This window comes from Pleuronectes platessa, chromosome 4, assembly GCF_947347685.1.
Source record: "Pleuronectes platessa chromosome 4, fPlePla1.1, whole genome shotgun sequence".
Taxonomy (NCBI): domain Eukaryota; kingdom Metazoa; phylum Chordata; class Actinopteri; order Pleuronectiformes; family Pleuronectidae; genus Pleuronectes; species Pleuronectes platessa.
Genome location: NC_070629.1, coordinates 28,921,590 through 28,935,715, shown reverse-complemented (window position 1 = coordinate 28,935,715; position 14,126 = coordinate 28,921,590). Strand labels below are relative to the sequence as shown.

Here is a 14,126-nt window from a genome sequence, read left to right as displayed (position 1 = left end):
TACGAATCAAAAACACAAACTCCTGGACTCGCTCTCAGATAGCAGGGAGGGGACTGGACTGTTATTGGACTGGAGTCGAGGGGAGAGGAGGAACACGGGCTGAAGCCTGAGCCGGACGCCTCTGGAAGACATGTGCGCTGCACTGAGGAGAAGAGATGCCGCCCCGTATTTACTCAGGTGGAATAATACACAGCCAGAGCAGTCCAGTGTCGTGATAAAACAAAGAAGATTCTGAAGAATGTGCTCCATATGTTGCAGGGAGGCGGATAGGCTGGATTCCCAGATTGGGTATCAGTGTTTTGACCATAAATGGATTTGTTCCTGCACTCCTGGGGCGAGCTTGTTAGCCTAAATGATCACCTCGTGAACCTCGGTAGTGTTTTAAAGAATAAACCATATCGTCCACGTCGCTAAGTGTTAAGTCGTTTTCACACAGAGGCTGAATGTTTCACCCTCGAGGAAAAAGGAAACTGCAGGAAGGGATTTCACAGCAAAAGCCTGAAGCTCATCCACTGCACATCAGCCGTTGTTAATCTACAAAGTGCTTACGTCTCCCCATCATCTTTTAGTTTATTTATAATTATAACCGAGAAAAGTTGTGACAGTTTGGGAATTGGCCTAGAAGCTGTTAACTTTAGGGAAGAGGCCTTCAGGAGCTGCTCAGCAAGGATCTCAGGTCTTTGTGTTAATGCCACAAACTACAGCTTGTGTTAATTAAGAGTGTGTTTATCCACAGTGCTGCATTAATTGTTGTTGTGCTGTATGTGACCATTGAGATTTCTTTAATATCATGTAATCTAAAGTTTTAATGCAGTTGTTCCTACAGTAGTGCAACACCAAGTTGTTTTTCTGTCTTTGGTCAAACAGAACTTTCTACATTTCTCTAATAGCTGGATAAAAATCCATAACAGATTGATGTCCTCTCCTCCCCTCGGTCACTGGAGTGTACGTGTTGTCTCCTTAAAAGCAGATGCAGGAGGTTAAGTAGTTGTTTAAAGAGATAAATGTCCCAGACACTGCACCTGCAGCCTCCCAGACCAGATACCGAGTCTCACCAGTTCAGTCCAGTAACACTTGGCTTCCCTCCCCAACAGGAGGCCAGGAAAAAAGAGGGGTCCAGACACAAAGTGGAGCGATCTAATCACTGTTTTGAAGGGAAATCCAGAGGCATGATGTCAGAAGGACGCGATGCAGAGGAAATATAAACAAAGGGAGAAAAGCATGGCTGCAATGGGAGCGTCACTAAAACCATTTGTTTTTCTTTATCGGGCTTTTATCAGAATTCCTTTACACTCTTTTTTTTAATCCATTCTCTTCGATGTCAATCTATTTCAGTAACTACATCTCGGGGGTGAAGCAGCTTCGCTATGAGACCTGTTACATAAAGTGTTGATTTTGAGCCGGAGGATTCTAAAAAACACCACCTGCACATGGCAGGTGCACATTCCTCCAGGGACCGGCCTGAAACCTTTAGGTAGTATTTAACACAGATGTTCCGTCCTCCCTAACATGTAGCTGTGTCTTCCTAATACACGGATGGGAGGGTGAGTAAAAACATACCACAGTTCATGAGTCTATGAAAAATACAAATGAAAGGAATGTAAAAGATAATGTGGCCGTAAATAGAGATTGATTACAGCCATGAACGGTTTCTGCTTCACTGCACAGGATTGTATTTGAACGTCTCAGGGGAGAGAAGCCCGTGACCTTGATTTATCAAACTGAATATTCAGGCCACGAAAAGCTAAACGCATCCTTCCACCAAGTTTCCTGGAAATAGGATTAGTTTTTTTTGGGGTTAATCGTTCTTAGAAACTAAACAAAACTAGAAATAAACCAACCAACAAACAGACGGACAGGAACACAACCTCCTCGGCTGAGGTATAAATACACCGGATTATCCCTAATGAAGTATTTCCTTCTCTTCGGCTGTGGTAGAAAAAAGACAACTTCGGAAGTGAGCCCCTGCAGATCTGTGCTCTTGGTTCCATGCGATTCAGGAGATATTAATACAAGACAGAACACAAGACACTGCCCTAATACCAAAAGCAAATAGAGTAATCCCTTCAATAATCTGCTTCCCAGTAAATCTTCCACTGTGTCCGACGCGGGGCCAGTTTAAGACGGGGGACACGAGCGAATGTAGTTCATCCAGACTCCCAGATGGCTTCCTCTTAATGCGAGACTTCCTTCCAGACACTTTAATATGATTGCCCATCTTCCCAGTGGCAAACCGAGCCGGCGGATTGTTTTGACGGTGACGGGCCGCGGACCAAATGTGCTCCCAACGAATTTGAAAAAAAAAAGGAAAAATCCCCGAGAGATTAGATTAAGTGTATCCGTTTTCATTTGCTGTGAAAAGGGTCCAGGGGCCACATTTTTGGGGCAACGTCTCCGGACAATAGCAGCTGTTCATGTGGAGTGGAGGGGAAGGGGGGGGGGCCCAGTAGAAACCATTACAGCGGGGGGCTCATCCAGGCTCCCAGTGGCAGCACAGCGAGGTTGGGCAGTGCCACTGGGATCGGCCTGACGTATTGTCTGATGTGTGATTTCACGGGTAAACAAACCATCCGCCCTGGAATGGTTTCCGAATGGCCACTGGGAAAAGTTCTCACTGGATCTGGCTTTTGTAACTTACCCACACTCATTACACTCTCATTCAAGAAAAGCTGCGTCTCCCCAGAAGAGACCCAGACTCAACGATTCAAATAAGTATTCTGTTATTATCGCTCTATCGCCTTGTATCAAGAGATAAAAGACGATTTGTATATAACATGAGGGGCGGTTTAATCTCTCTTTTCCTCATTCCTCTCTAAATCCCTCGGTGGCAGATATGCTGCATTGAGAGACGGGGCACAGCTGCCATTTTGGCTGCATGGACTAACATAACACATAATGCTTTGGCTATCCATTTTCTTTTTATAGACTGTAAGACACTAGCCATGAAATCCACGCGCTGCAATCAGCCAAGAGTAATATTTCACAGTTTCAGTGTTATGGTTTTCCCCGGGACCTGCGCTTGTGAGAAAGTGCAGCCCGAGTCGTCCGGCTCGGAGCTCGGGGGAAACATAACTCAAGGTGGTTAAGTTGTTCTGTTTGGGTCTTTCAGGATATATCACGTCGGGGGGTTGACATCAAGTCTTAAAAATATAAAAATAGATGCTTATTAGCTGATTCTCATATGTCACAACGGATCCCCCCCCCCCTCTGGACAAAAGCTTTTCTTGTTTTCCACTTGATAGATGGTCACAACCTGTCGGGGCTGTATCCCCACCTCTCCACGAGTCTGTGACACCATTCAAGTCAAGGTCATCCGATAGCTCTGAGGGACTCGCTCCTTTCTAAAGACTGTCCACCTTGGTCCTGCTGCTTTGAAATCAAACTTGCCATTGTTGTTTTTACTGCCCGTGACAAGGACAAAGGAGCCGGGCAGCGGGGACACACACACGGCCTGTAACGCAATAGGGCTGGGAATTCCTCTTTAATTTCAATGCTATACTTGATCTCTGGGCTGCATGACTGACCACCTTATTATCTATAGCGACAGGAGCTTATCAATACAGAACTCGCTGGGTCCACAGACCAAAGACAAACACTTCCTTTATGCAGGATGTCCCCTCTGGGCATGAGACACGCAGCGCAGGCCAACCAGCTAAATTCCACAACTCGAAAGGGCAGGAGAGCGAAAATCATTTCTGAACAGTCAAATTAGACCAAAGAAATTCTTCTCAAGTGAGTGGGACATATTTCTGAAGCTCTTCAGTGCTCTTACTAGATCTAGAATAAGTATTTTTCCACTTTGGTGAAGAACAATTCTCTTTACAAAAGGCCACATGTCTCCATTCATACAGAAAACTCATTCACAAATGTATACATTTCAGAAACTAATGCATAGAGTTGTACGGCACTCTACTCCCAACTTTTACATTTTCTGTATTATACAAACGAGCAGAAACTTCCCAAACTGCAGAGAGATATCTTTGTATTGCAGCCTGAACTATTTAACCCTTTAAACACTGCTCCTGCAACAGGGGCCTCACGGCAGGGTCGACAGAGCAGCCTGAGCTGGGAAGGGGGGGGGGGGGGGGGGGGGGGACTGGAGAGAGGCTGATTACTTAACAACAGTTTTGAAAGAACCGACAATGATCCGCCATGTTCAGGAGACTGCACCAACACCAGGGATGGAAGGAAACAAACCATGCTGCCAAGTTTCTGCAAGGAACTTTGTAAATTTAGAGGTTCGGTTGTGAGCAAGGATGTTTAAATGTGTGTGTATGTGTGTGTGTGTGTGTGTGTGTGTGTGTGTGATGTGATGTGATGGTTTGAACTGTTTATTTATATATGCTTATTATAGACTGATTAAAAAGATCATTCTTTTTGCCCCGGGCCCCGAAAGTCCCTTGAAACGCTCCTGCTTTCAGGACATTAATACTCTGCAGCACTTTCATGGAGTTTTCATTCATTTCTGAAAAAGAACCAATGCACCGCCGAGTGTATCCGGATGTCGGATTTTAAAGCCAGATACATAATTTGTCAAGGAATTTCTAAATCGGTGTGAATTACCGTGTTTCATGAGGTCGTGGGAAAATGTCTCCGCTTGCTCACACTGCGGCTCAACTTCACCAGAAAGGAAATGTACTGTTCCTGAGAACTGAGATGCCTCCATGGAGCGTGCACAAGGTAACAGTGATTACTGCCCCCCCCCCCGCCAGTAGAAAACCTAACATACATTCTCATTGTTTTACAGCGATGTAAAATGCCTCTCATTATGTGTGACACATTAACGAGGCCTTCCTGTGTAACCGCGCACCAAATATTGCGAGTAATAAAAATCTTTGCGGGTGATTTTTCAGAATCATTTCTCCTTGTTTAGCAGGTTTGACAGGTTGAATGCGACTCCCTGTGGTTCCTCTTCACCACTGACACAACAAACTGACTTCTGGACAGTCCTGCTGCTTCTGGGGCTGAGAGCAAACACGTCCACTCCACAGCGAGGCACTTCGCCAGCTGCATTGTTTTAATGAAGCTTCCTCTTGTTACCCAGTGAGTGATGGCTTTAGTCCTGAAGTGAGAAACACGTGTGTTCACCTCTTCAGGGGAGATTTACTGACAAAGAATGATTTGCTCTGCAGTCACTAGAAGAGTCGTCTGTAAAACAATAAGAGTGATTCCACAACGCTTGATGAAATATATTTTCATTTTCATGTGATTGATCTGCAGTGCACCGTGAAAAAAACGTGTTATTCGCTCTTAATGGAATATGTCACATGCTTTAAGTCTTATATAATTTAATATTTTCAATATTCAATATGACAGAGGACATTTTATTGAACTTGTCTCCCAACAGGTTTGTGGTTTCAATCCCATTACACTGTGAATTTGCAGCGTATCTAGAAAACAGCCTCACAGATGTAAATGACATTTGGAGGAAGTTTGACAATAAGAAAAACAATAATAATAATAAAAATACTGATAATTAAAAACAATAATAATGAAAGCTTCAGATATTTTTGAAAATGACAAGACAGTGCATTCCTGCTCTTGAATTAGCCTCCTGAAGTTTGATAAAAAAATATATAACTTGACAAAAACAACTATTCCAATGATCATCTGTCGCTGTGAGTGTTTGTTGATTTGTTGATTTGTTGATTTGTTGATTTGTTTGTCAGCAGGATCACACAAAAAGGACTGAACTGATTTCCTTGAATTTGGTGGAAGCTAAGGAAGAAGCCATAAGTTCTGGGGTGAGAAGGGTCACTTTTACAAAAGTGAATTCAGAAAATTCAGAAATGTTTAGGGAGTTGTGCTGAGCTGTGTTAGTAATTGTGGGCAATTTGGTGCAAGTAAATAAAATCCAAATCAAGCAGATTTAAATATGTTGGGACTCGGTGGAGGATTCTAGCTTATTTCATTAATCTAATCATCTCATTATTTCAGTCCCTATTGGTCTAGAAGTGTCTCTAGGGACAGTCTCTAGAGTAAGAACCCTACAAGTGGCTCAGGGCTTCATGTGTAGCTGCTCTTCACTGTGCTCATTCACATCAGTTCAGCATTAGTCTGATGTGTTGTAACTTCACACTGACACCGTCAGAGCCTCTTAACAAACACCTGAAAACAAACAGGGAGCCGAGTGGGTGGTGGCAGCACACCTTCAGTTTCAGATGTGAGCCTCACAAACAATTGACACCCTCAGGCATCCTGTGCAGGTGTGACCTGGATTTGATAAAAAACTTAACTTCTAACCCAGTGCAAATAAAGCCAGAGGTGCCCAGGTGCAGCTTTTGTTTGTGTGTGACTTTTGGCAGCGGAGCAGCTTTCGCAACAGGGCTGAGGGAGTAAGAGCACAATGAGGGAAGGGCACTGAACAGCCTGGAAGCTCAGCCCAGAGAGTGCACGGCTGCTGAACACTGAAAACTGAGAGCTCATGAGAAAACTGGAAGGAGAAATGTATCAAAGTCAATATTTTCAATGCAGAATAGGCTTCATTGCCTTTTGCCTCTATTCTGAAGGGCAGGGAACAAGGGGGGGGGGGGGGGGGGGGGGGGGGCAGGGACCGCACGCAAAGAGAAGATGAGCTCTGTTCATCGGGAGTCATGTCTGCTATCAATCTTTTGTATGTGGGGCAGGATGGAAAAGACAGAATAACCTGACGAGTGCATTAACTGACAGGTGTAATTTCAACCGGACTTGAAAGGCTGAGACAGACATGAAAGGAGGACAAAGGAGCGACCCCCCCCCCCCCCCCCCCAGATGAATGGGGCGGAGGATGACAATGAATATGTCATCCATTTAAAGGAATGCCAATTACTCAGCTCTAAGTATTTTCTTTTTCCCCGTCCTTTGTGCGACTCAAGCGGATGATTCTCTGCGATCCTTCACAACAGTGACGAACCCTCTATGATAAATTAAGCAGGTGAAACCCGAGACTCCGACTTTACAACAAACACAGTAAAAGTTTACCGCCTCGTCTGGATTTGAAATCACTTACCGTGTGGATTTAACGAAGGAATTTACCGCTGGGTGTGCGTTAGAGCCCGAAACACAGAATGACCTAAAGGCCTAAAATAACAATAATGTGTAAACATAAAATATAATAGGGGGGGGAGAGGGGGGGAGGGGTGGAGATGGAAGCCACTTGTTGGACGGGGGCTGCTTTGCATTAGGGTGCAGGGAGAACGTGCCGGGATGAGGAGCTGCTGGAATGTGTTGGAGCGGGTGATCCCCGGGCTGGAGGAGCGTGGCCGATAGGAGCCGGAGTCATGTGTGACAAAAGGCCTTCAGAGAGTTTAACGGTGTGGGAGATACCGCCTGGCGCTGGGTGGTCTTATTATCGGACCTTATGGAGGATTAGAGGCAGTAATGCGACACTGACATGAAGAGGATTTCAGGTGCAAGACAGATAAGAGGGAGGAGGGGGGTGGAGAGCTTAGTTAGAATGTAAAATATCATATAAACACCACACATACCAATGCAAAGCTGCAATTTCAAGCATTAAACAACATACAGAAATGAACACATGTTTTACTGTACGTCCACACATGTGCAAATGTTGTCTGGAGTACGTCTGTGTAATGTAAACACGCCGATGAGGTCAAGCCTCGTCAAACTGTATTAAGTTTAGCTGTTACTTAAACAGTTTCAAAGGGACGAGGTATTAAGTGCACCAATGTGGGTTCAATTTTAAACAGAGCGCGGCTCAAAGGAAAATAAACAATCGTCCCCAATCCAGTTCTTCAGCTCAGGGAGAAGCTCTGAAGAGATGAGGAATAAGAAGAGGTGGGAAAATATCATGTCAGCAAAACAATGTTGGGAATACACAACATGATATTTTGCTTGTTTTCGCTCTGGCTCTCGTTTCTGTATACAGGAAGTGATACTTTGAAAAAATCACTTAATCTTCCACAGGAGGTTTCTTTTAGAGAAAAGGGAGAAAGGAAGTTAAAAGACAGAGCGGCAGAGAGACAGAGGGCTTGTTGCATGGTTCTGTTTACACAGTGGACATCCAGTGGGAGAACCTCTGGTGTTACTGCCTCTGCTCCCCTCACTGCACTCCATGTGAGCTCATAATTGCAAATCCCACGGGGGGGAGGGGGGGGCAGGTAAACGGAGGTCAAACAAAACTCCCTTCTTCCAACACCGGGCGTCTTGGAAGTGAATTATATCAAGTGTGTCAACACCAACACTCCCTGCAGCACGGTGACTGTTCAATCCCTCCAGAGGAACATATTCCATTCATCATACACTCCAAGAGGACGGTGTTAAACGTGTTTGGAGTCAAAATATTCAGCTTCATGGTCAGAGGTTAAAATCTCTCCCCTGTGCATCAAAGTTTTATCAAGCAGACGATGCCAATGATTCATAATAAACACCTTCCTGGACTCGTGAAACTGAGAAGCTCCACTACAGACGTGTCAGTGTGAACAGTGAACAGGAAAACACCAACGTGTTCTACTTTCTCGCCCTTTAGTATTATTATTATTTATTTATTTGATTAGGACAGTGCACATTAATCAATATGTCAGCCAGAGCATCAATATAAATATGCCGGAGTTAGCTTAATTGCTAATTTTCATCCGTTGTCCTAAGGCAAGTCAAGAACATAAAAACAACATATCAGTATACAAAATAGATTAAAAAAACACTTTTACACACAAAATAGGTCCCCATATCAAGAGTCCATGTTAAAAAATTAGAATGACCAAAGGTTACATATGAGAGCAGGTCTGGCTTGCTACTAACCACTGTTTAAGGTTTTTTCTAAAGGTGGTGTAAGTGGCACAGTCTCTAACATGTGTTGGTAATATATTCCAGGACTGTGTTCCTCTGATGGACACCACCATTTGACCAAATTTGGTCTTGCGGCGTTGTATTTCGCAGTCACCTCTAGTTAGTGCTCGTGTATTTATTGTAGGGGATTTCTTCTTTATAAAATTCTGTAATGGTGGAGGGGCTAGACCGTTCAGAACCTTAAAGATTAGACAGACATCCAAAAACAGCTGAAAACTATCGAAGTCCATGATTTTGTGTTTATTTGTAATTTTACAATAATGGTAGTATATAGGTTTTTTGTCTAGTGTTTTAAGAGTTCTCTTGAATAAAGATTTGATTGGTTTTAAAGTGCTCTCAGACGTATGTGACCATGTTGTGTAACAGTACGAGATGTGAGTAAATATCATTGCATGCATATAAGTCTTTGCTGTCTCCATAGTCAGGAAAGGTCTTATATACTTGAAATTTGATAAATTAAATTTAATTGTGTTTTTAACTTTCTTAACATGCTGCTTAAAATTAAGGTTAGAATCGAAGATGACCCCGAGGTACTTAAAATATTCAACCACCTCAAGTCTCTCACCACCAACCATGACTGATGGTTGCTGTCCCGCAGTTGACTGTCGGGAGAACAACATACAGACAGTTTTCTTTGTATTCAGATGTAGACAACAGTTTTGGAGCCAATGGGACACTGGCACCATGGCTCCTGAGAGTACTGCAGCAGCGTCTTTGATTGAGCTGGCATGACAGTATAATACAGTATCGTCAGCATATAGTTGCATTTTAATATTTCTACAGACATCTGGTAAGTTATTGACATACAGGCTGAATAAAACAGGGCCCAATATTGAGCCCTGTGGTACTCCAGCAGAACAAGTTAGATAAGAAGATAATGAATCACCAATTTGAACTGCCTGTTTCCTGTCTGACAGGTATGATTTCATCCAACAGAGGGCGCTGTTTGAGAAGTTAAAATGGGTTAATTTGGCAATAAGCAAGTCATGATTGATGGTGTCGAAAGCACGCTTTAAATCTAGAAATACCGCAGCTACAAAGCCGCCTTTATCCAGCAGGCTTTTTAAGTTTTCCAGGAAATAGCAAGTAGCAGTCTCTGTTGAGTGAAGTTTCCTAAATCCAAACTGCATTGGATGAAGAGTGGCATAGCCATTATTTAAGTGTTCCGTCAATTTTCTGGTAACCCATTTCTCTGCTACTTTGGAAATTATGGGCAAGATACTTATTGGTCGATAGTTCTCAGATTTTGTTTTGTCCCCAGCCTTAAAGACTGGGGCGACCCTAGCAATCTTCCATGTTGATGGTACCGCTCCTTTTTTTATGGATAGATTTACAAGATGTGCAATTGGGTCAGCAACAGCCTCTTTATGGGTTTTCAAAAAGTCACTAGTAAGACCAAATGTATCTCTGGCCTTTGAACTTTTTAGGGATGAGATTATTTGTATTACCTCCAGGACAGATATTTCTTCAATGCTAAACATTGGTTTGCTTGCATCGACAGGATTGTGAGGATTCTGCGAGCAGTTAAAGTGCTTTGTCAGTTCCTCAACTGAGCTAATGAAAAATCTGTTGAGATAATTTACAATGATGTCTAAATTGTTAGTTAGCTTATCATTTACCTGGAGCTGTAGTTCACTTAGATAGTTAGACTTGTCCCGTCTCAATAATTGATTTAAATTTTTCCATATTAGCTTTCCATTACCATTTGCCCCTTTTATCATCTCAATGTAGAACTCGGCTTTCAATTTGCGAGTCATCCTCAGAACTTTGTTTCGTAGTGATGTAAAAATGTGTCTGTCACTTGCAGTTCTTGTTCTTAGAGATTGCTTTAGAGCGTTATCTCTACTTTTCATTAATTTAATAATTTGATTGTTCAACCAGGGCAGATCATTTTTACGTTGCTTGGAATAACCTTTTTTTGTAAAATGCGTTACAATGTCATTTAATTTTTTAATGAAACTATCTGAGCTGGCCTCGATGTCATTATTTTCTAAAATATTAGACCAATCTACATTTTGGATTTCCTCATTCAGGAATTGTTGCTGGCTTTTGGGTATGAAATAGTATTGTTGACCTCTAGTGGATGCCATTAGGTGCGTCCTCTTAATTTTCCTCAAGTACAGGATAAAATTGTGATCTGATAAGCCAGATAAAAGATTAAAAGTCTTAGAAATTCTTTCAGGTTTATTAGTAAATATTAGATCAGTTGTTGTATGTGACGTATTTGTTATCCTTGTTGGCCCTTTTATAATTTGCGTCAAATTGTACTTGTCTGTAAGCTGCTTAATTTTTTTCCTATCTGACTTGATGTCCCAGTTGATATTAAAATCACCAAGAAGGGTGATTTCCTTTTTAGAGCTGCAATGATTTAAAATTGTCTTAAGATGATCATAAAATACATCCTTTGCTGAAGGAGGTCGATACACGCAAATCACAGTAAAATACATTGCAGAACTAAGTGATATATTAAGACCAATACACTCAACATTAACTTCTTTAGGCCACCTTATTAGTTCACATTTAAACTTGTCTCTGACATAGATTAATATTCCCCCTCCTCGCCCTGTTTCTCTATCTTTTCTAAATACATTATATCCTGGAATACTGATAGCTGCTGTAGATGATGAATGTGTCAACCAACTTTCAGATACACCAAGTATGTCAATATTAGAGTCACTCAATAAATGTTCCATTTGCTCAGTTTTGTTGACAATGCTGCGAATGTTAATATGGCCCAGTAGAATTCCGCTTGGTTTAGATCGTGAGTCCCAAATGGTTTTGGCATTATTAAGGGTTTTAAAGAAAGGCATTTTGTGTTGCTTCTTAATTGCCGGATTTAGCGAATTTAGTTTTTTCTTTGTTGGATGAGTTACTTGAGGTTGTAGCACATTTTGTGAACATGTCCCATATTGTGGTGAGAACTCAGTTAGAGGTGGAGAAAGCCTGGCCTGGTATGATGGAAGCCCAGCTGGTGGAGACCCAGCAGGCACTGGTAGGGACCTGGCCTGGTGTAGTAGAAGCCCAGCTTGCTGTGGTGGGAGCCCAACCTGTTGTGGTGAGAGTCTGGCCTGGTGTAGCTCAGCTGGCAATGGTGGAGGCCCAGCTGGTGGTGGTGGGAGCCTGGCCTGGTGTGGTGGTAGCCCAGCTGGCAGTGGTGGCAGCCCAGCTAGCAATGGTGGAGGCCCAGCTAGCTGTGGTGGAGGCCCAGCTAGCAGTGGCGGAGGCCCAGCCGGCGGCGGCGGAGGCCCAGCCGGCGGCGGCGGAGGCCCAGCCGGCGGCGGCGGAGGCCCAGCCGGTGGCGGCGGGAGCCCGGCCCGGCGTGGTGGCAGCCCAGCTAGCAGTGCTGGCAGCCCAGCTAGCAGTGCTGGCAGCCCAGCTAGCAGTGGTGGAAGCCCAGCTAGCAGTGGTGGTAGCCCAGCTAGCAGTGGTGGTAGCCCAGCCAGCAGTGGTGGAGGAGACCCAGCTAGCAGTGGTGGAGGAGGCCCAGCTAGCAGTGGTGGAGGCCCAGCTGGAAAGTGCTAGTTTCACTAGCTAGAACTAGTGAAACATTTCAAGTCATAGACTGTATTAAAAGATGTGCGACACATCTCTGCTTCCTCCCACTATTCACAAATTAAACCAAAATATAACGCTGCCATCTTCCGCCAATGACGTCAAGATGTAGAAAGTTCGGTGTAGTGTCGACAAATTATATTTTCCCGTGAATTAGCATTTCTTCCGACGGGAAGCTGGTATAACGATGAAGCTGTGGAGGACGATACCGAATGAAACAGGTTAGAGTTACCACCCGTACATGTCTCTTAAAGAAGCATAAACATCCTGCTGTTTGGTGACAAAGTGTTTACTGAGGTTATAACAGTTTTTATACAGAAACCCACAGTGGAGTCGCCCCCTGCTGGTCATTCAAGAGAATAAAGGCGCCTGACAACTTCACTTTCCCGTCACAGAAACTAAAAGCCAGCTCCTCAGATCGTTAACACCTCTGCAGGCTTCTACTCTGGCTCCTCAGGTGAGCAGCCTTTTATTTAAAGATTATTACGGCTGTTGAATGTGAGAAGCACACGTCGGACAAGGTGGTTGGACTTTGGTAAACAGAGCTCTATGGCCGGGAGGAGGGCGAGCGGCCGCCTCTCATGGTCTCTGGAGCGGGGCAGGGAGGAGGGAGGGAGGGGGGGGGGGGGGAGGGCCTTTCCACTCCACTTGACACAGTATGGATTTTGTTCCCAAACTAATGGAATTGCAGGAATATTTGAGGGGAATCCCATTACGTAGCAATTGGAGTGCTGTAATAATGTACTCACAGTCATTTTCCCACTGCGGTTGGCCTCCTCTCGCTCTGCCAGGGCTTTCAGGAAGTTATCTTTGAGCTCCTTTCCTGCACTTGCCAGTGTCCTGGAAAAGACAACATGCAAACGGTTTGAAATGTTTCTCTTAACCTGAGAAACAACGTCACATGAAGACTTAAAGGTTCTTTATGGAAGCTTCTTTCAACCTGCGATGTGGAGATGTTTCCGAACCTTTGACTTTTCTCGATATTTGTAACGACACAACTAAAGTTTCCAGGCCTGGAGGAAAAATGTGTGATTCATGAAATATTAAAATACCTTTCTACAATTAATATGCACGAGGCAGAAGACAGTGAGCGTGACAGAGAGTCATGAGGCAGACTCGAGCCAGCTTCTAATATGTCAGCCTGAGCACTTCACCGAAACCTGCCAAGCTCCCAGGACACTCCCGAATGCTTCAAACACCATCTCACAACACAAAACATCATAAATAAGAGCAACAAAAAACTGATTGAAACATGACACGTGTCAGGATGTCACAGCTGAATGCAGAGGCACCGATCACATCACAGTTTTATGACTTCATATGAAACCGAGGCGGCTTATTTCTTACACTCTCGGCCGGCCCGGTTCCATGGAAGTAGGAATTTTTTTGGCAAACACGAGCGTATCCACACCTGAAACAACATTGGCACTAATATTTGAACAGTTAACACGACGGTACGAGCAACAGCACGCGCTCAGAACGGATCCGTGCACGACTCTCCTCGGATCCACGGCCAGTTAACGTCTTGTACGGCTGTAAACAGCTCGTTGGTGACCTCTCAGCTGCGGTCAGGAACTCAGAGGATCGGAAAGTGTCAGGAGGAAACACAGAAGGGCCACAGTCACAGGACGCTGGAGGAAGAAATCACTTCTGAATATGAAGCTCTGGACTGAGAATACTAGATTTTATATTGTAAATGTATATTTACCACAAACTGAACTATTTTCACCTCATTTGAATCAACAACATGTAACTTTATAGTGACTTTGACAAATTCACCGGTTCAT

The 14,126-nt window shown here is 43.9% G+C and overlaps 1 protein-coding gene across 1 annotated transcript in view; it reads right to left on the bottom strand.

Annotated features, from left to right (window-relative positions):
• cfap299 (cilia and flagella associated protein 299) overlaps positions 1-14,126 on the bottom strand; it is a 68,158-nt gene that overhangs the window by 40,088 nt on the left and 13,944 nt on the right. Inside the window, exon 3 of the mRNA XM_053421151.1 lies at positions 13,089-13,179. Coding sequence (XP_053277126.1) covers positions 13,089-13,179 — 91 coding nt within the window. The remainder of the gene's footprint in view (positions 1-13,088; positions 13,180-14,126) is intronic.